The sequence below is a fragment of the Drosophila nasuta genome, chromosome 4 (genome assembly GCF_023558535.2).
Source record: "Drosophila nasuta strain 15112-1781.00 chromosome 4, ASM2355853v1, whole genome shotgun sequence".
In the NCBI taxonomy this organism is placed as follows: Eukaryota; Metazoa; Arthropoda; class Insecta; order Diptera; family Drosophilidae; genus Drosophila; species Drosophila nasuta.
Genome location: NC_083458.1, coordinates 145,376 through 172,275, shown reverse-complemented (window position 1 = coordinate 172,275; position 26,900 = coordinate 145,376). Strand labels below are relative to the sequence as shown.

The 26,900-nt window shown below is 33.2% G+C and overlaps 1 protein-coding gene across 7 annotated transcripts; it reads right to left on the bottom strand.

Moving 5' to 3' along the window:
• Positions 1 to 10,924: 10,924 nt before the first annotated feature.
• LOC132794957 (putative uncharacterized protein DDB_G0290989) lies at positions 10,925 to 26,564 on the bottom strand. 7 transcript variants are annotated; one of them, XM_060805294.1, is made up of 13 exons: positions 26,466 to 26,563; positions 26,317 to 26,385; positions 25,141 to 25,186; positions 23,106 to 23,681; positions 22,797 to 22,889; positions 22,385 to 22,711; positions 20,900 to 20,984; positions 20,434 to 20,622; positions 15,102 to 15,317; positions 14,133 to 14,593; positions 13,928 to 14,045; positions 13,183 to 13,773; positions 10,926 to 11,672 (listed from the first exon to the last, which is right to left on the bottom strand). In XM_060805294.1, exons 3-13 carry the CDS (start codon positions 25,156 to 25,158, stop codon positions 11,110 to 11,112), a joined length of 3,237 nt encoding a protein of 1,078 aa, XP_060661277.1. In that variant the 5' UTR covers positions 25,159 to 25,186; positions 26,317 to 26,385; positions 26,466 to 26,563; the 3' UTR covers positions 10,926 to 11,109. The 7 variants fall into 7 exon arrangements, with proteins under 7 accessions (XP_060661283.1, XP_060661277.1, XP_060661278.1 ...); XM_060805295.1 differs by lacking the exon at positions 15,102 to 15,317 and having other exon boundaries at positions 26,466 to 26,564; XM_060805296.1 differs by lacking the exon at positions 15,102 to 15,317 and having other exon boundaries at positions 14,133 to 14,500.
• Between the last annotated feature and the right edge of the window lie 336 nt (positions 26,565 to 26,900).

Genomic DNA, 26,900 nt, shown 5'->3' with positions numbered 1-26,900 from the left:
CCGCAAGTGAACTCGACACTTGTACAGTCGACTTACTTAGCAAGCTACGCTTAACTAAGTAAACCGCCGCGCTTACCTATACTCGAAAGCTCCGTTATCTGCACTCTCGCGTAATACAAACCAATAATCAAAAGAAACCAAGCGGGCCCACCCCCGATCGTCAAAAGTCGATGTGGACAAGCCTTCTATCACAAAAACAAACGACTCTGCTAAACTAAAAGCTCACATCAAGCACAGAAGCTATTGAAGATGACAAACTTCACAAGCAAAATATCAGTAACTGTGTCCGAACATCGCACTCTTAACTCGTGCAAAGGAGTAATCTATGCAAACAACCTACGTGGGATTTCTGAAGACACCATACAAACTGAACTCAAAACTCAGAACGTCTCCTTCGTTAAACAAATTAAACAAAATCTGACGGTATACTCATTGAAACTGGACTACACATAATAACTTTTCATCCACAACTTTGCCGGACCACATCATGATTGGATACGAGAAAACTCCCATTCGCCCTTACATCCCAGCCCCCCTTCGATGCAACAACTGTTACCGATTCGGACATCCATCAAAGCTTTGCAAAAGCGATAAAATCTGTGCCAAATGTGGTGAGAAACACCACCTCATCGAAGAACTTAATGAAAGCTGCAAAAACGAAAACTGCTGCATAAACCACCATAAAAAATGCCCCATTTATATTAAACAACAAGAAATAATAGCCATTAAAATTAACTTACAAGTAAACAACAAGACTTCATATGAAATATACAAACAAAGACACCCCACAGATTTCCCAACTTTCTCTTACACAGTTAAAACTTCACAACCTACCTGTTGGCACCAGATCCGTGCCTTGGTTGGTGTGCCGTTGCTCGTACTTCGAGCAGTCCATTACTCGAAAACAACAACTCTGTAGTGGATCAAAATCTGCTGAAATCCTTATTATTTTCAATATATTTTGTACATTTCATTATAATTTTCATATTTTTACTTACATTCGTGCTCTGCGCACACCTTCAAATCCCTATTATATTCTTAACAATTTTTTGCCTCGTCTGGCCAACCAGGACACCCTTCTTAATCTTATTTAGAGAAGGACGCCTTGGTTGGTCAAACGAGAACCCTTCTTAAGATACCCCCTCAATCTCACTGTAAACGCAATTACACTATTACTTTAAACAACCTACTACTACCTTTATTATAACTAAACTTCCTGTGACTCTAAAAATAATACAATGGAATATTCGTAGATATTTAAATAATTACAGTGAACTACAATTGCTAATAAAAAAAATATAGCCCCCAAATAATAGCTCTACAAGAGACTCATCTCCACTAATTACACAAAATACCGATTCCAATTAATTACAATCTTCTCTCTAACAATTACTCATCCTCTTACGGTGGCTCAGCCATTTTAGCACACAAGTCCTTACACTACGAACCTCTAACTTTGACAAACGACTTTGACGCGAATGGGATTACGGCTCATTCAATTATAAAACTAACCATTATATCTGCATACTTACCTTCAAACAAAACCTTCACAGAATCCAATCTCATGAACAGACCTCACTCATCCTGGGTGACTTCAACAGTTGGGGCCCTATGTGGGGCTCTCTCAAATTCAACAAAAGGGGTAAAATACTTTCAAAATGTATTAACAACTCCAATTTTATTGTGTTAAACTACAAATCACCTACACACAATTCATTCACCCATATCGATGTCTCTTTCTGCTCATCTAATCTTTACCCTTTACTTCAGTGGCAAAACCTAAATGGCCTTCATGGCAGCGACCATTACCCTATTCTTATCACCTCGCCTACTCAAAATAGCAACAATACAACTAAATCCAAACCACTTTTTAAAATCAATAACGGCGAGTGGCCCTCCTTTAAAAACAGAACTTTAATGAGATTACTCCAATAAGCAATAATATCAACAAAGAAACAGCCTGCTTAAACAAAATAATTCTGCAAAGTGCACATTCTACCATCCCCCAGACCTCCCCATACAAACACCACAAAAATGTTCCATGGTGGAAAGACAAGCTACAAAACCTTAATAAAGAAAAGAAAAAAGCAGCCATCAAACTAAAAAATTGTATCTCCAACACTAACATTACCACCTTTCGCAAAGCCACATCCAAATTTAGAAGGGAACTTAGAATTTCCAAAAGAGAATCTCTTACAGCATTTACATCTGATATACAACCACAGACACACACAACCAAAATTTGGTGCAATATTAGAAGGCTCTGTGATCTCAAAACTAGAACTGGTATACATATCATCAACTCCTTACCTATCTCACACCATAACATTATAGCCAACACGCAAACTTGCATTAACCACAAAAACTCTTCTACATATCCAAATATTGCATTCTAATATTCTAAAATATGATATTAACTTGATGAATAATAGAAAAATAATCTGTCGGGTTGCTGGCAGATTATCCAATACCTACCCTTTGGAAAATGGGATCCCCCAAGGATCGCCTATATCAGTAATCCTCTTCTTAATTGTTTATAACAAGTTAGCTTACTGTATTAAAATCCAAAGAAACTTCTCCTTCGCAGACTACGCTGACGACTTTCACATCATCGTAAAGTTCAACCAAAACCAAAGACAACATACAGCCAACTTAGACAACGTCTTCATTAAAATATCTGAATGGAGCACCTTTTCCGGCGCCAGTCTCTCCCCTAACAAATGCAACCAGTTACATATTATATTTGTAGAAAACTTAAATGTGTTAATTCCTCTAATAGTATATCTAACATCCTCAATTTCTTCAAAGCAGCAAATATAAAAATATCAATATAACTAAAATTATAGCTTGCACATATTATATACATATGTATATAGGTTTTTAATCATTATAGTTAAATACCTTTTGTAAATAATTTAATTATACTTGTTCCTAGCCAAAGGCCAATGCATCCAGCGCTAGTAAATTTACGCTAGGTTATAAATTAATTTATAGTCTATGCCTTTAATAAATAAATAATAAAATAAATCTCGCCGCAAGTAAATTTCTAGGTATGTATGAATGTGTTTTGTCGTCCCTACTCTGTCATTTTTACAAAAACAAATGTAGATCTACTTTAATTTATTTTAATTTGAAATTTTCATTTGTTTTATTTTCTTTTCAATTAATTTAATATCATTTTTTTTATAGACTTTAATTTAAATTTTACTCTAATCACAGTTAAGTTTTTTTTTTATTTTTTAAATTTTGTTCTCATTTCTATTATTTAACACTCCAATACAATTTATCTATTTTCAGTGTTGTGTAATGTAGTACTTCATATATATATAATATTTTTGTTTACATTCTTTTAATAATCTTTTTATTTAGATTTTGTTGAGTAAGAGTGCACAGAAAATTCTTCGGGCACGGGTCTGGTGTCACTGCAGCTCGACTCACTCAGACGAGCTCCACCACTTTATTAGGCGCTGGATGCGTCGTCTGGCATCCGCTGCTTCACGTCGTTGTGTCGCTCCGGCTGGTGGGTTGATGTCCGTCGTCTCTCTGCGACGGTTGTCCGCACTCGGGCTCCTCTCCAGCGACATCGATGTCATTTCCGTTTTTTTCCTATCAGATCTGGATTTTTTTGAAGTGTGATTGCGGGAAAAATATGAAAACAGCTCTCAGCGGAAATTCTGGCTTTTTGAGTAAATTTAAGCAGTTTTTTTTAGTTTAAAATTCTTGATTCCACTCCACGATGAAGTAACTAAAAACTCACCGTCTCCAACCCCCCTCTAAATACAACTCCCTTGATCCAAGAAAATCCATATGCCAATGTCCAGTGAAAAAAATTGACGTTCTCTTTTAATCTCATTTTTAACAGGAGGAGCAGTTTAATACTCCCTCCCACCTCTGGAGATCAGTAGTGTCACATTTTTCTGAGCAAAAAAAGCAGCATCAACGAAAAAAAGCTTAATACCAGAGAGAAAAAGAAAAGAAAATAGCAAATTTTTATAAAGCAATGTGCTGTTTGTGCGTAGATTCTTATGTCACCATCAGCTTAGTGATTCCCATGATTTCTATGATTAATACAAAATTAAAAGAAGCTAATGTGGTCATCGCTTAGAGATTTGAAACAAAAAATACCCTTCGATTGAGTGGTTTGCTGCAGAATAGCATAATAATGAAAGCTACTAAGCTCGATTTAAAAAAATGTATTTCGATATGCATTTTCACGTAAAAAATTTCACCAATTCATGGTTGAAAATAAACAAACAGAAATACTGCCTTCGTCTAAAGGAGAAATGAATTGTGGAGAACAAGACATGGTCGCATTGAGCTTTCAGAAAAGTTTTCTATATCTGCACAAAAGGACCATAGAACTCCGAGACTCTTGAGTCCAGAGGTCCGAATGAAAGGAAACGCAGCTTTTTGTTAGTATGCAATTTTGTAGTTGGGATACAAATCCGTTGGAATTCTGGATCTTCGCCAAGCTGGCGAAGGTGGCATTAAGTTGCTTAAACAAGCCTGGTAGTTCGGTTTCTGTTTACTTTTTAAATAAAAAATAGTCTATTGTGTCTCAATTGCTATTGCTCTTATTTGCAGTTAATGGTTGATAAAATCATATATTCTAACATTTTTTTGCTTATACATATTGGCCTATAAAAGACCCAAATTTACAGCAACAGAAAACCTTTATTCAACTTTAGCTAAACATTAAAAAATATCAAAAGTATCGATATATCCATAATTTTAATGGATATTTCTTAGTATCGTCGTACGATATTTTTTAGACAGAAAATATTATCAATACGATATTTTTTCAAAATCCAACACCCCTAGTGATTGAAGACGCTCCAATTTAGGTGCGAACTTTTGAGGGAAGTTATTCGATACAAGTAAATGTCGATATTTTGTCGATAGAAATACATTTTTAACATTTCAGCCGTTAAATTCAATTTAAAGATCTCTAAAATTTCAGTACGTTAAAAAAAGACTAAGTTTGCACAAAAAGCCAGAATTCCCACTGGCCGCTGTTTTCATATTTTTCCCGCAATCACACTTCAAAAAAGTCCAAATCTGACGGGAAAAAGGCGGAAATGACACCGCTGCTGGAGATGGCATTTTATGCACCCTGTTATCGGCACGCGATATATCGATAACCACCCGTCCACACCCACAAATTGATGGCACAAACGACATCTAAAACGAAACAAGGATAATCGCTAAGACGATCAATTGGACCCCTTTGTATAGAAATGTGATCGTTGCGAAGCGAATTGCTATTATGATGTAAAACGGAAATAATTAAAGTCATTTGATGAATAAAAAATAAAATTTATAACAAAAATATATAATTTTTCAATACCCTCAACATCACATAAATTATTAAATTTGCTAATTTTCGGTTGATTTGATTCTATTGCCCTTGATATTCTTATTTTTCATTCTTAAATTTGTGAACTTTTTCACCCTTAAACAGCTGTTCGCTTTATGCAATTTTCTTGTAAGCACTTGCAATCATAGAACTGCATCATTGAAGCAGATTCACTTGGTCTAAATAGAGTATTTGACTCTGGATTTATGGTTCAGTCGATTGGAACAAATGGTTTTGCATATGGACACTTCCAGAAGAAGGCCCACCGATTAAATGAATTCATTCGGGCATGCTCCGGTTTTCACTTTCGGTTTTCGTTTTCGTTTTGAAAACGAAAACGGAAAAATTGGTGCTCCCGTTTTCACTTTCACAAGATTTTTTCGAATTCCAAAACGAGAAAATTTGTCTTGTAGAAATGAAAAGTAAATGCCTTTTTCTATATTAAATCGGATCTTATTTGCAAAAGGAAAAAAAGTAGTTGACTCATTGGTTTATTGTCGTTCTTTTAAGACCGCCAGCAGATCAATTAGGCTTGTAATTATGTTTAAAACGACTAATTACTGACCCCACCTCAAATTTGGGATATCAAATTTTGCCGTCGGCAACAACAATTTTCGTTTTGGTGAGCAACCGATAAGTCCGACACCATGTCCGCTGCCATACCTTTGACAGAATGAAAAAGCAAGTTAAAAATACTTGTATAATCAAACGGATGGCGATAAATTTGTTGAAGTTGGGTAAAATATGTTTTTTAAAAATTAATTTATTTAATTTAATTACTTATGTGTTAACATTTTATAAAAAAAAATGTTGGAATAACCGGAATGACATCTATTAAAAAGGTGGCACCCTCATTTTTTGTGGGAAACAGCTGTTTGTCATTCAACTGATTTTTTTTAAAGAAAGTTCCCAATCTTTGTTTGCAAAAAAGGCAAAAAGCAAATATATTTCATTCAGGAGAAGCATAAATAAACTATGCAGGATAAAAAAATCCTTATGTGAGTTCAATCCACGCACGAAATTGGACATACAAAAGACATTTTTTCGCGTTGTTTACTTTTAACCAAAACACAAGTCAGCTGTTTTAGCAGTAAAAAATGAAACGTTCCGATAGCAAAACGATGACCAAAAACGTGTGAAAACCGGAGCACCTAAAAACGAAAATCTCGGTTTTGGTCCCAAAACGAAAACGAAAACCGAAAGTGAAAACCGGAGCATGCCTGATTACATTATTTTTGTAATATTCTGTCTAACAAAAGTAACGGAGCGTCATTTTGGAAATGTCCATAGATCGATATATTTCTTTTAATTCAATAGTTGATGTAAGTCTTCCCAAAAAAATTAAAAGTGAAAAATCAATTCACTTCTGTTTCATTTAATCTATAATTAGTAAAGCAGGCAAACTTGTCACGAAGCGACGTAAATTAGTTTGAATTTCGATTAGTAGTTTTAAGTATTTTGTAATCTATTGTTGAAAGAATGATAAGTGGTATTTTAATGACTATCGTGACAGTCACATCTTATAGCATTTAAGCAGCTGATTGATAATAGCGCGATCTAGGTCATTATTGGTGGACGTCACTGCGGTAAGAAATAATTCGTAGATTTAACATGTCGGCGACAACCACTTTCATTTATTCTCATACCACATCCGCACAAATCGGATCTTTGCGTTGAAATGCGTGTGGAAGCGAAAGTCAACTTAAGCTGGAAATTTAAGTAGACTGTGAGTGCCGGGTAGGCACTATTCTACTTCACCAAGATCTGCCGGCTACTTCGTGAACCGCACCTGTGCCACCTACAGGAATGCCTGTCGCCTACCTCAGTGGCGTATAGTTGTAAAAATCTGTAGAACAACCTGGGTCTGCTAAAGGCCCTTTCAAGTTTCCTGCTATAGATTTAAGCATGGTTCCTAAGCCGTTAATAAAACCCCTCTTATTTCTTATGTGTGGAAATAGGGTCTCTATTCCGTCTTCCCATTGCTGTGATTTCCCTTGTATAACTTCTAATGAAATTTTGAATGTTGTATCTAGTCTAAGAGATATTAATGTATTTCTTATTCTGGAAACACACAACTTGAATTCTTGGATGTCTACAATATAGGTTAAGGTTCTATGGTTCTGTGTTATATGAGCATTTCCCAGATGGATGAGTGCGAGAGGAGGATCCGTTGTGTTTTTCCAAGGAGAATAACTGTGTGGTAGAATGGGTTGTTCTGGAATGAAGTAGGTTATTGGGCGTAATTGTTTTTCCTGATTAACTTATTCTATTCTATTTCCCAAATACTACGTTATTGTTTTCGACCTGGACTGGTGGTTCCCTTTCTTGGTTTAACTTGGGTAACCTTTGTTCTGTTTTATTACCTAGTTGTTTTTGGATTTGGGGGTACAGTTTCCTTCTAAATTCCTTCAATTTGGTTAAGTAGTCGTGGTGATTGTCAAACTTCACTGTTTTTTTGAATATGTGAGTTCTACCATGGAAAAGTTCAAACGGTGTATAACCGCTGCTGGAGTATATCACATTGTTGTATGTTGTCAATACTTCCGAAAGTATATCTGCATGGTCGCATTGGAGTTGCAGTTCCTTCTTGGGGTTAACAATTATTCTCTACAGTTCTGATATTGTTGAATGGAGTCTTTCAACAGGTGCATTTCCTGATGATTGTTGGAATGATGTCGTATGAGTGATAATGTTATACTGAGTCAGAAAGTCGCTGAAAAGGTTTCCTGAAAATTTTGCGCTTGGTCAAAGACCGATTTCTTTGGTAAACCGAAGATACTAAAGTGATGCGATGACTCTGATTGAATTTCTATTGGTTGATGGATATGGTTGTGCAAATTTTGAGAACTTATCGATGACTGTTAATTGTTCTTATTGTTGATTGTATAAATGTCAATGTCAATAATCATTTTCATGGGTGGAAAGTAGACATCTCTATTGAGATGGTTAAGGATCTCATCGATTCCTCAGTGATTGCTATTAAGACGGTACGATTTTTTTTACTGTTTTTTGTTAGTCAGGTCGATTAAAAGTGATTTGCAACGACAGATGTTATATACGTTGTTTTCTGTGAAGTAATTGTTGAATGCTTCTTCGATTATGCAAAAGTGCCAAAATGGCATGCGTTTTGTTTAATTTGAGAATGTTCTGGAGTATATTGGTAATCAAGTTAAAAGTGTGCTCGGGTTCTGAAAAGATACGCCTTACTTTACGAGGCAATGGTGTTATTAACTGCACTGGGGCCGTTGGCTCGATTTGAAAAATCGATTGGATATTAAAATGATTCAGTGGGTTCTGAACAAGCGTTATTATAGTGGATCTTCATTTACATTTAAAGTTGATTCTAGTAAGCGACCAGGGTGGTTTTCCATCGAACTAGTTTTGGGTTTTGACCCTTCACGTTTTCAAACCAGACTAATGGTTTATGATCTGACTAATTTAAATCTGCGGTCAAAAAAACATATGGTCTAAAGTGACCTACGGACCGGATGATCGCTAACATTTCTTTCTCTATAGTCGAATATCTGACTTTCGTGTCTGAGAGTGTTCGGCTGGCGAACGAAATAGGCCTGTCGATGGTGACCGGTCCTTGCCATAGTACCGCAACAATGGTGAAATACTTGCGTCTGTGGTCAGTGTGAATGGTTTAGTGAAATCTGGATAGGCTAGTATCGGTTCGTTACACAGAAGGTTCTTTGAATAAGCTACTACTTATTTAAATTCATCGTCTATTACTATTGATTTCTTACCCTTCAGTTCTCTTGTTATTGGTTTAGTTATTCTCGCGAAATCTTGAACTTCCTGTAATAGCCTAATAATCCTAGGAACGAGCAAGGGAAATTTGTCATTGCCTGGATCTTGTCCGGGTTAGGCTTAACTCCTTGGTGTGTGACGATGTGTCCCAAAAATCAATTTCTTTGTATGTTAAGTTCGCCTTTAATAGCCTATCAAACACTGACTTTATTTCTGTAATATGTTTTTGAAACGGGGAGAATATTATGATATCGTCAAGGTATATGAGGCAAACGTTCCCTACTAAGTCGTCTAGGACGTTGTCCATAAGGCGTTGGAACGTTGCAGGTGCGTTCGTGAGGCCGAAAGGCATTCTTGTGAACTCGTAATGTCCGTTCTCAACGGTGAACGTTGTTTTGTTTGCAGGACGTGGGTTCATCTCTATCTGGTGAAAGCCACTTGCCGAATGGATTGTTATGAAGTATTTGGTTTTTCCTATGCTGTCTAATATATCTGCTATATTAAGAATTGGGTATCTGTCTGAGATGTTTTTTTCATTTAGTTTACGGAAATCAATTACCAATCGCCACTTCTTCTGACCTGAAGCGTCAGTTTTCTTAGGCACGACCCATACAGGTGCGCTCCAAGGGGAGTGACAACCATCTTTGAAATTTGATTCCGCACCTTTTCTTTGTGGATGAAAGGGTATCTATAAGATTTTGTGTAAATAGACACATCATCTGTTGAAATCGAGGTTTCACGACGTTTGAAAACGTTAGTTGACGATCCTCGTTAGAAAAGTTGTTTGAACTGCTTACATAGTTTAGTTAGGCTCTGTCTTTCCTCATCGCTCATATGTTCTGTTTGGATGTCTAATTTTACAAGAATTTTTTTTTTTTTTGCTTTAAACTGTTCGAAGATAATTAATTCCGTAAATTCTTGGATTTGGAACGTGTTAAGAACGGTATGAATATTAATATGGTTATCCAATTGTTGAATTTGATCCTTTGCAATCAATTAAGGTTTTATAGAAGGATAAGTGGAGCTGGTGTCTATGAGGAATTTAAATGGGTTTTGTTGTAGTACAGTTAGAAGATAAAAGAACGTAAGGTAAGAATTGCCCATGGGATTTTTTGTTGACGCGAGTCATTTTTATTGGTTTTGTTACTACCTGATTGTTTCTGGTTTTGTTGATAATGTTTCTCGCACGGACGGTTCCGGTCACCTGAATTGTCATGGTGGCGCTGATTTCGCCGGTCGTTAGAGTTCTCACGGTGACGACCATTCTGTTGGTTGTTAGAGTTCTGGTAGAAAAAGTGTTTTTCTATTTTTGCAAGTTCGAAAGCTTTTTCTAAAGATTCTGGGTTTCGGGATCTGATAATATTTTGCGTTTTGACTACGTGGTCCCGGTGTCTTATCAACGATTGATGGACACATACATAAACGGTCACGTACTTGCAATTTTGGTTATTCTTTTTTTTAGAGGTTTAAATGCATACTCCAGTTGCGCGGTGCACTATCAGCGATTGATGTGCATAGTCAAGTCTTTGCTAATCCACCCGAGCAACGTAAACACAATGATGGAGTAGCTACAGTTTTGGTATGACCGACCTGAAGACCTCTTAGATGTTTGCAATTAAATGCAGTGTTGCCATCTCTTGGTGGTCATTTATAGTAGGGAAGGCCAAAAATAATAGACCACAACAATTATTCGTATCTAAGATGTTTGCAGTTAAATCATTAAACTCTAGCTTTGAAATTAATCACTAATCTGAAACAAACTTGATCCGCATACCGTTTATATTCACTCATATTCTTAGATAAAACGCCAGTTTTATAATTAAATATTATTATTTAAAAGACGCATATAAACAATAACAAACAATCATGTATCTGCACCTGTTTATGTTCAAAAAAAGTAAATTTTTAAAAATATAATATAGGAGATTAACGTATCGCAAATCAAAATCGTGTAACAAATCGTATAGGTTTTTAATATTACTATTTATGGAGTAAACTGTTTAAAAGTCAGAATACGGCAATCTATTTGCAGAAACTTGACCTTTTGGACTGAATACCAAATTTTGTTGATTGCCAGAGCCCACGCTCCAGCCACGTGCACAGTTGTTAAAGCTTTGACTTGGGAAGCTTGTTACTGGTGCATTGTGCACTCGCTTATTTTTGTAAACCGATGATTGTGGAGGATAATTGCGATTCTCAAGCTCTGTTCCGAATGGAGCGGGTGTCACATTCCGTACGTTATTATATCCGTTCATTTTATCAACGTTTATAAAGCTTTGGTTTAATGATCTTTGATTAGACGTCTCCTCAAACTTTGACAACTTTTCGTATGGTATTGGTGAGGGACTAAAACTGGTGGGCCCCTTCACGTAACTCTGTTGCCCATAAAGTTGTTGTTTAGGGGGCTGTGATGAATATAATCCTGTATTGCTTATTGGAAACCCTTTGAGTGTTTCCCCAATTCCAGTTGAACATCCTTTAGCATAATTGGCTATTGATGAACCTTGTTGAACAGGAGGTGGTGCGTAGCTAGTCAGCGAAATCTCCTTAGGTACATAAAGACCTAAAGGAAAATATGTAAATAATTAAAAATATTACTTATCATCATCATAATATGTTACAATTGTCTAGTACACGTATAAAACATGTATATTCAAATTAATCAAGTAGGTTGATGCAGTTGCTTAAATTAAATTCACCATATTTTTATAAAAGGGCAAAAGACGACTTAACATAAAAGACTGCACACGCAGTATCTGCCTGCTAAGCTTATACACCCAATCCTTTTTTTACGCGATTGTTGGTTCTGCCACTAATCGCGTAAAAATGGTTAGTTTTCCAATATAAACTAACGAATTGGTTCCGAATATAAAAAATATCGCGTATAACAAAAAATACGCGCAAAAAAATCAAAAACAATACAATAAGTTTCAAATTTCAGACTTATGATTTATTCATTCATGGATTAGATAACCGGAATCAGTATGTAAATTGAAACGAAAATAGTCCTAAAAATTAAAATAAATTGGAAACTGAAAAAAAATCATAATATTTAATTTTATGTCGAAAAAATCAGACCAAATTGAACGCGACAAATAAATTGATGTAGTTTTGTATCCACTACATATAGAATAAATGGCTAAATGAGTTTTGATTAGCAGGAAATGTATATAACAGCGAGAAAAAAATATATCCGACACTATGAATGAAGTGTATATTTGCTATTTATCGCAGCACACTCAGCTATAGCTTTATTTAACAATTTTTAAATTTTCTAAATTTGTCAATATGGGCGTTTCGCCATATATAAAAAAAAAATGTATATACAAAAAAAAATATATATATATATGTATTTCGAAGCAGTACCAAAGGGGTTCGTTTATCCATCCGTCCGTATAAACACCTAGATTCTATCATATGGACTACTTTTTTAGATTTTTAATATCTCCTCCCAATTTTATAATAATCCATAATAGTAATTCTGCATTTCTGGATTCAAACTATTAGTTTTGCCATATGAACGTGTAGGACAATTTTCTGGTTTTCATATTCATTTTTAGCACGCGCACATCCGACCCGAAAATCGACAAAAAAAAATCTATTACGAAGCGTAGAAGTTGTGATATTTGGAAGATACAATAATAACTACATTTTTATGATTCCTGAAAATTTGGTTGCGGTCAGATAAAAAAAAAAGTTATTTATTACTATTATTACTGCAAATATTTCTTAGTTGCTTTGTCGACTGCGGCTTTCTTACTTGTTTTTGCTGCAGTAATTCGAAATAAATTAAATGCTTTAGTCTATGTATGTATTTGAGAAATTGTTTATAAAATTGATTCAAGAATATTCATTAATTCCTACGTAAATGCAGTGAAAACCAGTTTTCCGTAAACAAATAAGATATACAATCTCATGGTTATTACTGACAGCGGACTAAATGGAATAAACTACAAACACACACATATAGGGATTTATGTGCATGCACAGTACACATATCTAAGTAGTAACAATTCAAATACATTTAAATTGAAACAAAAGTAACTAAATAAAAATACAAAAATATAACATGCCTTCGATTACAGAAGTGTCGCCCATTTCGAATACTGATTCGTTTTCATTAGCTGTTAATTCGTAATTGCCATTTATAATTGATTTGAAATTCTTCGCATCATGATCTCGTAATGATTGTTTCTCAAATGAGCAAATTAACTCCCGTACATTAGCAAATTCATTATTTTCTTCATAGTTTTTTGCTAATTCACAGTTTTTACTCTCTGCTGGAATATTTGACATACTCATATTTTGAGAGAAATTATGTTGGCCTGAGTTTTTATTGACACTGTCTGTTGTGACGACTAATTTTTGACTACCAGACAACATTTTAGATTGTATTTGATTATTTTCAAGTTCAATCCCAAATCCAAGAGTTAATCTTTTCTGGAATAACTCCAATTGGTAGAGTCGTTGTAGCACTTCATCATTTGAATCGATAAAAACGGGATTTGTAGTATTATTTGTGTACAAATTATTTGAATTATGTTGTTGACTATTCGTATGATTAAGATTTAGATTTTTAAGCACCAAAATATTATTCCTGCCACTAAGATAGTTCGTCAGATCGTCACTATTATTATTGTACCCAATTTTTTCATCAAAATATTCTGAAATATTTAATTAATTATTTAATGGCAGAGGAACGAATATTCATTCGTTGAATATTGAAAACGATATATATACATATTTACATATATTAACATATTAATTAAATAAATTACCGTTCTGTAGAAAATAATTTCTTATTTCAAAAACACTTACCTTTTGGCAACTCAACATTGCGACCTCCCCAGCCTTGAGCCACACTTGGTTTATAAGCTAGTTCTCTTTGAGGATTGCATGGCAAATTGCGTTGATTGAGAAGACGAGTATCATTGATCTTGTAAATATTTGTAAATATACAATATACTTGTTGTTATTTCAATTTTTTTTCAAAATCTTTAATCTTTAACGGTAAAGTACATACCTTTTTATTCGATTCTTCGGCAATAGTATTTGATAAAATGCTATTAGAAAAGGTTGGTGGTCGTGAATATGAATGAGTCGGTTCAGAGAAATCATTTACATCTTGTTTAAAATGTACTGGGGATCCAAATGAAGAAGTGGCCGTCTGTTTGTTACTATATGTTGGATCTTGCAGAAATGCTGTGCTTGCTGATCCAGTTTGAAGAGCAGCTTCCCAAGGCGATTTAACAACGGTAACGCCAGGCTTTGAGTATTTCTCAATTAGATGATCCTGATGTAAATTCAGTTGAACCCGATGCTTACCAGCATCGGAATATGCTGGTAAAATACTTGGTGATAAAGGTGGTTTTGCAGGGTATTGTTGAAAATCTGGAATACCAGATGGACTGTGAGTACCGGCATTAGTCTCGTCGACTACCCAATTATCAGCCTTTCGACGACGTTTTGCAAAGAGCTCAGCTCCTTTTTAGGCGATAGTAGTAGTAGGCAAGCGCAAAGCAATTTTGTTGTTGATTGTCCATGTTTGAAAAAGAAATGGTTAATTATTTTATGTAATATTATTATCTGTGTAGTTACTGTACTGTATAAAAAGTATAAAACAGAATTCAATTTTATTGGTTTGACTCATTAGGAAACAATTAACAAACCCTAAAAAGGCTTTTAAATAAATTTGAAAAAAAATTTTAAATTAAATTTTCGTTTATTTCAAAAATTATAACGCCTAAGGTTTTTGCTTGAATGTATAGTAATCCAAATAACACTAACGACAATTATCTTTCAAAGTCACGGTTTGAAGTATGCAAAAAAATAATGAAATTAAAAACTTTTGTTATCGATTTTTTATATTAAGTGTAAAGTAAAAATAACCAATAAATTTTTTTTATCGAATACATGTGCAAAAAAATAATATTTACTGATTCTTATACATGAAATACACAAATATATATAACATAAGCGAATAAATGATTACCTCGACCCTTATGCAGTTGTAACGCGGTTATTAGCTCAGCGCAATTTTCAGGTGATAAAAGCCCTGTTTCAATATTTATAGAATCTTTTAGTGAGTTATAGTCGCGCATTTGACCACGCGGATTCATAATAAGTTTTAATGGTAATTTATCCAACTGGGTTAGTTCCTTGCTCGTGGTTACTTCAGCATTTTCTTTAATTGCAATGTCGTCTTCCCCTATTCAGATAACACAGGCATATTACAGTTTGTTTTAATATTACTATAAATTAATTTTAATTAATTATAAATTGAAATACTATAATATAAAAATAAACAATAGTAGGTATTTCTATTTTCGAAATATCAACCTCTTTTAAGTTAGATTGTCGATTTAATATGTACATATGTCTGTGCCGTCTTGCATTTTATTTTATTTCGAATAAAAAATTGGTAACAATATAAATATTCATACTTAAAAGAGACAGTAGCATTAGTATTTGCTGCTTTAAGTATTAAAGGCACTGGTCACATGCTTTTAGGAAGTGGTGAAATATTAAACATTAATGTTAAAAACTAATTAACCCCAAACCAACAGTTTTGTGTGCTAATTGTGGAAGCTGCAAGCATAAAGTATTTATGTTGAAATTGTGATGTAGATAATAAATATATATTGAGTAATAAAAAATGTCGAATTTTAATCTATATACAGTAGAATCTGGTTATACCGACTCCGCTTATAGTTTCCGTCCAGTTATTGCGACGAAAACTTGCTGGTTGGTCCCCATACAAACTTATATGAAAGGACCTCCGCTTAGTACGTTTCCGCTTTTAGCGACAAACCGCTTGCTTATACCGACAGCGAATTAATACCAACAAATTTAAGCATCAAAAGGCCCCGATAGTAATGTATGTATTTGTCAGTAATCCGGCAAGTTTTCTTTTTCAAATGTTTACCACGCCCACAATAACAGTTTTAATTGTAATTTTAGAGCTAGAGTTTTGATAACCACAATAATAACTACAGTAATTGTGATTCTTAAGAATTTGGTTGCGATCAGATTAAAATTGTGGAAGTTATTAAAGAAATACTTTTGTATGAGCTAAAACGCCTACTTACTAGGGGTCATAGTTGCTTTGGCTGACAATCTGGTTATTGTGCCGTCTATGGTATATTTTGAATGTGGTACTATATCGATATACCAAATATACCATTTGGTATATTTTTAGTATGTTGTAGTTTTTTTTCGCAATATTTTGCTTTTATTCAAAATGGGTAGCGGGTATCTCACAGTCGAGCACACTCGATTGTAGCTTTCTTACTTGTTTCGGTTGTTCTCGCGAACAGAGCGTAAGGAAAAAAGCGGTTAACAGTTATTTTCAAGCTATGATCATAAGGCATCATTTGTGATTGTTGCTCGCAGATCAAAAATTATAACAACAGTCGTAAAGGTTACTGAAATTTTTCCAGTTTTATAGCTAATTATGGAAGAATAATTAGTATAAATTATTTTGAACTCTGCGGTATACTGTTAAGTTACTGGTATTTCATTACATCAATGCCAACTACACTCGATTGAAGCGTTCTTCATTGTCGAACATTTAAATACAATTTTAGATTTTCTACGAATGAGAGTATTGCCACTTGAGATAATTGAATTTGGTATCTAGTCTCAACATTGCTATAGTATTCAGCTTAGCCTGCAAGTACAATTTTATATATGTAAATAGTAGGCAGTTTTCTTGCAAATTAGCAAGCGTTTTTGTTTTTTAGATTGTTTTATGAAGTTGTTTAAGTTCGTGTAGTTTTAGAATCGATATTAATCCCCTTTTTCAGTTTCGGTCAAAAATGAAAGTTCGTTTTCTAATTCACTCACCTCCTCTAGAGGCAGTAGTAGCAGTAATATATAACTATTGGTTATTCTATCATGCTCCGGTTTTCACTTTCGGTTTTCGTTTTCGTTTTGAAAACGAAAACAAAAAATTGGTGCTCCCGTTTTCACTTTCACAAGATTTTTTCGAATTCCACAACGAGAAAATTTGCCTTGTAGAAATGAAAAGTAAATGCCTTTTTCTATATTAAATCGGATCCTATTTGCAAAAGGAAAAAAATTAGTTGACTCATTGGTTTATTGTCGTTCTTTTAAGATCGCCGGCAGATCAATTAGGCTTGTAATTATTTTTAAAAAGACTGATTTCTGACCCCACCTCAAATTTGGATATCAAATTTTGCCGTCGGCAACAACAATTTTCGTTTTGGTGAGCAACCGATAAGTCGGACACCATGAGTTATCGCCTAAGCTGCCATACTTTTGATAGAATGAAAAAGCAAGTTAAAAATACTTGTATAATCAAACGGATGGCGATAAATTTGTTGAAGTTGGGTAAAATATGTTTTTTAAAAATTAATTTATTTAATTTAATTACTTATGTGTTAACATTTTATAAAAAAAAATGTTGGAATAACCGGAATGAAATCTATTAAAAAGGTGGCATCCTCATTTTTTTGTGGGAAACAGCTGATTGTCATTCAACTGATTTTTTTTAAAGAAAGTTCCCAATCTTTCATTTCAAAAAAGGCAAAAAGCAAATATATTTCATTCAGGGGAAGCATAAATAAACTATGCAGGATAAAAAAATCCTTATGTGAGTTCAATCCACGCACGAAATTGGACATACAAAAGACATTTTTTCGCGTTGTTTACTTTTAACCAAAACACAAGTCAGCTGTTTTAGCAGTAAAAAATGAAACGTTCCGATAGCAAAATGATGACCAAAAACGTGTGAAAACCGGAGCACCTAAAAACGAAAATCTCGGTTTTGGTCCCAAAACGAAAACGAAAACCGAAAGTGAAAACCGGAGCATGCCTGTATATATCCATAATATCCTTATTTTAACTATGAAGCAATTATGATAAAACAACCATTATATTTTTAGTTTTTAAATCATGGCAAGACCATGCTGAAGGAATATTTTTTTTTTAAAGTAGTACGTTTACTTAATTTTAATAACTTTAAAAGCCCGATTGGAGAGGCTTAGATCAAGAATATATAAATCTTTGCGTAAGTATTGCAGCGTCACATCTTTTACTATTTCGGCTGTGTGTCGATAGTTTAGTCAGTCAGCACAAACAAGTAAGAAAGTAAAGAATGTGCTTGACTTTGAGATGCACGCTACCCATTTTCAATTAGAGTAAATTAGTGCACATTATTTTTAAAACACACCAAATTAATATACCACAAAAATACTTAACCCTTTATATGGCCGTGTTGCATATCTGCAACATACCGTTTGAATTCAAATATTTCACAATGTATATCAAGAAAGTGTCATGTGTTAATGTGATATCATTATGCAACAATGTTTTTTTTTAATTGTAAAACATGGTCACTCTCAACTATGTGTTTTCACAACATATGTTTACTTTTCCCGCCAATTTTTGTGAAGCACTCACGTGTGACCTCCGTTCCAAATTTTGTATTACAAATATTTCCTAAAATACAAGTTATTTGTCTAAACAGAACTGCACAGTTGAAAAGGTATTTATGTTTAGAATGCATATGCAGTCAAGTTATTATGTTATGTGTTATGTGTTACGTGAAAATAGTGAGTTTCGTTATGTTTACCGTTACCGTTTATCCTTAATAAAAGGGTAAAAAATCAAAAATTGGGAAAACGAAAAGTGTATTTTTTTTTTTCATATCTATCTAATAACAAAAACCGCATCAAAATCGGAGTTTATGCCATATAAAGGGTTAATTATACCGGCTATATTTGATATATTGATATTGTACTAGCACTACCCATATAATACATAGATACTTCATCTCTTGAAGCACTATCGCAACGATGATCACGGGCGTATTTCGTTGCGCTGTGCTTTCGTTTGTATGTATGCGTCTACGTATATACATGCTCGTTAATATGTGTATGCATGTGAAGTTTTGCAGCGCGCAGTTGCCGCGCAGACTAGCAGCTCGTGTGCGTCAATTTTAATTTGTCGCGACGAAAGCCTCAAAAATGAAGACGACAGCAACTGCTTGTGTTTTAGACGTTAAGTGTTTTAAGTTAAGTGGCGGACACACAAGGACTGCATTTCTTTTTTTTTAATTTGGATTCTCGGGGCGGACGTGGGCGTGGTAAAAATTGAACACAATCTTGATCTGTGTGCACAAAAACAAGTGCTGTTGAAAAAATTTCAATTTTTCTGTTCTTATCTTACAATATTTGATTATGGTTTTTTAAAATTCCACCTAGCTCTTGTTCATATCACATCAGCTGTTATATGATAATATTAATTGTGTTGACTTGCATATGCGAATTCAATTCTTGATTAAATCTATTGGGAGACTGAAAGACTGCAGTGGGAGCTACATTGATTACTCAATCATACCCGCTTAATTAACGGATTCTCGGAATGCCGCAGAAATCTTTAGACATATCGTCTTAGGGAGATTTGTAAATCTCGCAATATTTATCGTCAATGTTCGAAGTTTTTGAGGCAAGAAAAAAATGTTTTTAAATATAAATAAATAATAAATATTTGCCTTTGCTTTTAGTGTAATATCCAGCCATTAGCGTTGTATTTTATAAATTGGAATATAATAAACACTTCTATAAAAAGCGCTCGTAATTTAAAGAACGAAAAATTAATTAGTTTGCTCTTTAACTAAAGTTTAATATTTTTCAAGCTCTATCAGCTTTTTGTACATTTTTTGATTGATTTTATGTGTGCTTTGTGTTTGTATTCAAATCAAAAAAATTATTTAAAATCGATTATGCGTTTTGCGAGACTGCTGGAAATTTATATCTTTCGTTAGGTTGTATTTTAGAGATGCATCGGATCCACTAGTTACTTTTATAGTATATGAAGACATATGTAGTATGCACATTGTTCATTCATATGTGTGTTTTATTTCGTTATTCTTTTTATTTACGGGTGTTCCTTGTTTTTTAATAGATTTCGGTAAAAGTAATAATAATTATAATTAGTTAATTATTACCAAAATAGAATCAATATAAAGTATTGAAGATTTTAAGTCATCTCGGCTTTGTGTTGGTTATCGGCTTTAATTTGCTCAGTTTGGATTTCTCTAGAACCCTTTATTGATCGTAATTATTATGTTTAATATTTGAGGAACGCAAATAAATCTCTGGATCAATCTGACTAGTACAAATAAAGTCTATGTAAGAATATTCTTTGGTAGGCTGTTCAAAGTTTTTTTCTTACTAATTCAATTTGCATATAAAACATTAGCAAGTATCGAAAAGTCATTGCAGGTCCGTAAGAATATTATTTAACACAACAAAAATGTAGATAATTTCCTTATTAATGGAAATCGAGAAATCTGTTACCTTGGAAGGAACCTTCGTGAACCCATTTGACTGAACGTTTTTTTCGATTGACAAACATTGATTGTCCTTTAGACTTTTGATTGCTTATATCACTCAATGAATGTGAGATTCGGCGGGCAAGCTCAACCTGGTCCTCCACAGTAGGATGCAATGTTGGAGAATAAAATGCTGATGAGGCATATAGCTTTCCTATATAGTGTTTAACGAAGTTTATGTCAATTTTATTATATTGCCAAGAAATATATATTTAAGAAAAAGGCGATACGTAATTAAAATTCAGCAATCTTAACTTAATACAAAAAATTATTAATTGTTATCAGTAAGCAGAAAAATCAGGGTGATAATAATAACACATGGACATGCACGCAAAGCAATGTGTAGGCATTTTGATATTGGGCGGTCACCGAAAGATTTGAAATAATTATTTTACGTATCACCTTTTACACAATGGAGGAGCATTACTTACGATTCTTGGGTAATATTTGAGGAGCATCTGTAGCTGGAGTAAATATTTTGCGCAAATCAACTGTCCTTGATAGATTTGAAGATTCCTATTTTAATTTATACACAAAATAATTTGATACTTATTCGGAAGCTAAGTACATACGTACATTTTTGCTTTGCCATATTTTAGAACTCAATTCAAGTAAAATTTTCTTTTTACGTTCATCGTAACGATCGGTAGGGCGAAAGCCTCGTTTTCTTTCTATTGTGCAAGTCTCTTGCATATTAATATAAACTAACTACTTTATTATACAAACATATAGATTTTGAACTATTTTACAGAAATCGTAAAGTCTATTGCTTAAGACAGATACGAATTCATTAACATGCTCACATAAATATTGCATGAGTTTCTCTATAAATACAGTATTCACACATGTGTACAAATTTATATTCGAGAGAGCTCTCTTTTCAATGCTAATTATAGTGGTATTCACAGAGAACGGAGCAAAGCACAGAACAAGAGAGTTTCATATAACTGAAAATATGAGTGAAAGTAGTATATCTATATCCATATATATCTATATACATATATATATATATATATATATATATAAACATATATATCTATATACGCATCAATTTGTGAAAGGAAATTATTTTGGTAAATGATGAAGAATGTGTACATGTATTGTATATCAGTATAATTGAATACAAACTTAAACATAAAATGTACAGGGTGCGCCATCTGGACAGGGCTTATTGAAATGTTTAATAACTCCGCCATTTTTCAGCCTATTTTGACAAGCCAGCCAGATTCTGAAACGTCAGCCTATGCCATTTTAGACATGGATCGACTCACAGCAAAAAATCGGGCTGAAATTGTAGCGCTGTACATCGAAAGCAATCGTTCAATTGTGAAAACTGTGCGTGCCTGCGCGTTGTCTCAAAAAAGGGTGATTTGGAGTAGCCTCCTCGTTCGCCGGATTTGACGGCACCGGACTTTTTTCTGTGGGGCTACTTGAAGAGTAAGGTGTATGTCAGCAAACCGAAGACTATTGAACAACTAAAAGCTAATATCAAAGCTTAAATTGCTGCTATTACGCCCGAAATGTTGTCAAATACAATGCGAAATGCCCAAAAAAGGGCCGTTCTTGTGTTTCTAATGAAGGCGGTCATTTGATCGACATTGTATTCTGAGTGAATTGTCAATAAATGGCATTCTGTACCCTAAATGAATCTTGTTTATTTTCCAAAATGGGCTAAAAAATGGAGGAGTTATTCAACATTTCATTAGATCCTGTCTATATGGCGCACCCTGTATATATTATTTATATATCAATAAGTACAGAGCAAAAAATCAAATTAGTAAGGGTAATTGATATGAATCATATATTCAATATTATCCTTGTTCAAGAAGCATAACGGATCACACCAGCTTTTAAAACAAATACTTAATTTTGATAATTTAAAATTTAGCTTAGTTATAATAATATTCCGTACTTACTTTTGTCTTGTAGATGTCATCCTGTATTTGATTATAATTATTTGCATATGTTTCTAACACTGATTCCTGTCTATATTGGTTGAGGTTTTCGTTTTGCACTTTTTGTTGTTGTTGAATCTCTTGTGAGCGTTTGAGTTCATTCTCTTTAATTTGATTTTGTGCAATTAGTTTTTGTGCTAATAACTGCTGTTGATGAATTTGGTTTGTTAATTGCTTTTGTTTCTCAATTAGTTCAAGCTCTTGCTCCTTAAGGTGTGCGATTTTTTCTTGTGCCTTTATATTTATATCAATATCAGATATAATGTTCTCAATCTGGTTGCTAATATCCTTTAAAAATGAAAATATTAATCGAAGGATTTTAAAGCTTGGGGTGCTGTGAAATCGTTATCCAAGTAATATAAATAGTACTTACGTTTGTGTTGACATTTTTTACCTCCTCTTTAGCTTCCTCGTTCTGCACAACATTTCCAGAGTCTGAAGGCTTTGAAATATTAGAATCTTCCACCTAATAAAAGATTTAAACGACTTACATATGTACATTTTCCATAAAATAATTTTCAATGATAATGCAGTCATTCTGAGATTTTTATAGAGTTAAAACATATAGTCCGTCTGTCAAGCTTAACAGTAATTTTTTTTATGAAAATATAGAAACACTAAACCAAAGTCCATTAACATTTTCATGCAGTATTTTCAATAGGAAAATATATATTTTGTATACTTTTTCTGTTTTTTTATTGGTGTCTGCTACTGGCATTTCATCTTCAGAAGAAGTTTCACTATCTTCCGAGTCTTCTTCCTCTACGTCTTCCTCTATATCTTGTGTAGATGTTTCAGTTGTAGCGTATTTTGGTTCAATCTGTTCATTGTTGGATGTAACTGGACTATCAACGATATCTGCCTTAACTAAACTTTCAGTATTTTGTTTTTGTTTTTGTTCGTTTTCGTCTGAAACATCGCGACTCTCGGTTACTTCAATTGACAGTACCGTACCGATTTCCTTCTCTTCTGAACTTTCGACATTTTTAATATCGTCGACAATGACAGCACTTATGGCGTCCGTTTCAGCTTTCTCTTCGTTTTTCTTGTCAGTACAAATTATATTGATTTTTTCAGGATTTTCATTTTCCTTGTCATCTGCGAAATTATCTTTACTTATTGATGATTGATCGGTAGCAGTAGCGGTATCCTGGATATCCTTTTTAATTTCAGCACCTTCTTCATCCTTGCTCGTTATATCAGCCGTGGATGGGACATTTTCATTTGAGTTTGAAATTTCAGTTTCATGAATTTCGGTCTTAACAAAAAAAAAATAAGAATTGAATAATTAAGTATAATCTTAAATTGTGCTTGTGTATCGAAGCAATCATTAAGCGATTGAATATATTCCAGTAGAAGCGAATATTCTATCCAGTTGTTATTTTTTTAATATGTTGTGACATTTGGTTTTACGTTTATTTGTTATATTATACTTAAACTATTATTTCCATTTTCACTCATTTTCTTTTCGTTATCCATATTTTATTAATATTTATACCCGCTACCTTTACCATATACAATGCCAAAAGTAACAATCAGAAGAAATGCGATTTATATATGCATATAGACCGTCTGTTTAAAGATGCGAACTTGTCGAATGGGATTAAAACTATATATCGACATAATATTAGCAGGTCACCAACAATTGAATAATTGAGGAGTTTAAAATGGTAGTGGTAGTGCATGTTAAAATGCTGGAGCTATGGAGATCGAGTGCCCACAAAACTTACTCCGGATCAGTAATTGGACTAGGATTCGTGGTGGCTGTGGTTATGTCCAAGCAGACAACCTATTTAAATGCAGTTCAAACATTTGGATTTAACTGCGAAAAGGTACAACACACACAAAATTTTTTGATTGGTTGACAATCTGAATTATTTTTAATTGCATCGTTATTCCAAATATATGATACAATTTAAGATTTTCCTGTATATCAGAAAGAATACCGGGTAACTCACATGTCAAAGATCGTTAAGTTTTACTTCGGTATTTTATTGAAAATGGTTAGCGGGTATCGAGCACACTCAACTGTAGCTTTCTTACATGTTTATATCTCGTTTAATTTTCCCATTACTAATTCAATTAAAAAAATTGTAAGTCATAATATCATTAAATAGTTTAAGCAATACAAGATTTTTGTTCTGTTACTGGATGTACTTTTAAAATAAAATAATGTTTTTTTTTGAGTTAGTGTTAGTGTGTCGAAAATACTCTACGCCACACACTGCGTTCTTTATTAGTTTGATATCATAACTTTCACAGTACAAAGTGTGTACCACTGTAAATATTATTTCTACTGCTTAGGTAAAGTAAGAGAAAAAAATGTAAGTTATTCAAATTTGAATATATGTTATTAAATTAATTAGTACTTATGTTATCATTATCCTTGAGATCGAAGAACTTACAAGAACCGAGAGTTTTACTTTTTGTTGCTATCAAGTAATAAAATATTATATAAAAATGTTTGCCGGCAAACACTCCGTTCATTAATTTAACGTTTTATATATTTATATATGATATTACAATTCTTACAATCTTATATTCTACAATTGTATTTTCCTTTAAATATTCGTAAGTACTATGTTTGCTAAATATTAAAACCCTTCAATGTATTGTTAAATAGCCTGTTTATATAAATAATTTACTGTGCAAGAAAATAATGCAATGTTACTTTTTTGCATAAATGTTATACTAATGTCCAGGTCTTGAATTCTTACCATAGTTTCGGAATCCATAATTAATTGTATTCAGAATGCTCCACACCTAAAACAAAAAAAAAAAAACATTTTAATTAATACTATTGAAGAAACAGAAATACAGGCTAAATCAAATTATCTCAGTTCTAACTACATATGTGAACTATAAATTCGCGCAATAGGCTAATCTTAATACACCTGGCCCTCGCTTAACTCGGACTCTTTTAGCACGAACTCGGTCTTACACGGTTACAAATTTGCTCCCATCCCCCTTTTAACACACTAAAATCCTCGTTCTTACACGATTTTTTGATAAGGAGCCACCAAAATGAGAAAACATGTTGAAGCAAACTGGCTTAAGCTATAAATGCCACCAAATGCATTTCAAACTTGATATGCATAGAAACATATGATCTCCTTTAAGTTTCTATAAAGATTAACCTGTTAAATTATTATAAAAAGCAACTTTTTCAACTAAATGCCAGCATTTAGTTTTGAAAATATTAATGTTATGCATTTATTAAAGGCATATGCATAATAACTTTTGGTTAATTTGGTTATAAAGACATAATACCGTTTATCGACTGTAAGCTGAAGCAATAATTACAGTCGATAATTACACAAAGCATAATGAGGTTATCTTCTATAAGCAATTAAAATAAATAGTTTTGGTTTATTTTTATTTTAAACGGATGCACACCTACATGTGTACGTAAGTATACATACATATATGTATATATATCAGTATGCGCTCGCCATTGTATGTACATATGTATGTGTATATGACAGTTACAACAATATTTTTACTGGAGGGATAACATGCTTCTAAAATTATGCATTTATGTGTATATGCATTAGATGGAATACATTGAAGACAAAAAACTTCGAGTCAGTGAACTACATTTTACACTTATTTTGAATATACAGTGTAATGTACATGTAATGTAGATGCAATTATATTGTGTATGTACATATACATATGTATATGTATGTATACGTTAGTATGTCCTAAAATTCATAGTAGAATATCATATGTACTACATATTTTTAAGCTGTTCATTGGGTTTGAATACAAACACATTATATAATTTACAGTTAAAGGTAGATACATATGTACATATGTGTATATAAAAATACTTTTATTATGTACATTATTTTTTCCAAATTTTTCAATAATTTTGTAATCTTAACACTCACCAACTTTATCGAATTTTTTAATAATTACAACCGAAGAAAGCTGTACGATCAATCTTAGAATAACGGACTCTACTTGTGAAAGATAACAAAAAAATTAAATGCCAACTGAGCTAGAAAAATGACCTCGAAGGAAAGAAATATATACATACATATGTGGTTGAAATCCATATACATAAATATGTATATATATAGATATATATACACATATATATATGTGTGTGCGGGTCTCGTTTGAATTATAATATGCGAGTGCACATGGGACACAGCATCCACACTGTCCACATTCTATTTATTTACTATAAAACAAGTCGCACAACCACATTATAGAATGGATGCATACATATGTATATATATACACATATGTATATACCTATTTGTATCGTTTGTGTTTTGTATAACGTAAATTCATATGTACATACATACATATGCATAAATGTTTGAACGGAAACGCAAATCTATCTCTATAACGAACAGTTCATAGTCTTATTTAAAATTTTAAAATATACATAGTTTTATTAAAAAATTAAAACCGAAATAAAATAAATAAAAAATAGGCATGCATACCTACAAATTTTCATACCTAT

What these genes read in the sequence shown, in the direction of transcription:
- LOC132794957 (XM_060805294.1), bottom strand. An exon ending in TCAAATATTACCCAAGAATC is followed by an intron (nt 20,623 to 20,899) that starts GTAAGTAATGCT and finishes AACACTATATAG; the next exon opens with GAAAGCTATATGCCTCATCA. An exon ending in ACAACTGCATAAGGGTCGAG is followed by an intron (nt 14,594 to 15,101) that starts GTAATCATTTAT and finishes TCGCCTAAAAAG; the next exon opens with GAGCTGAGCTCTTTGCAAAA.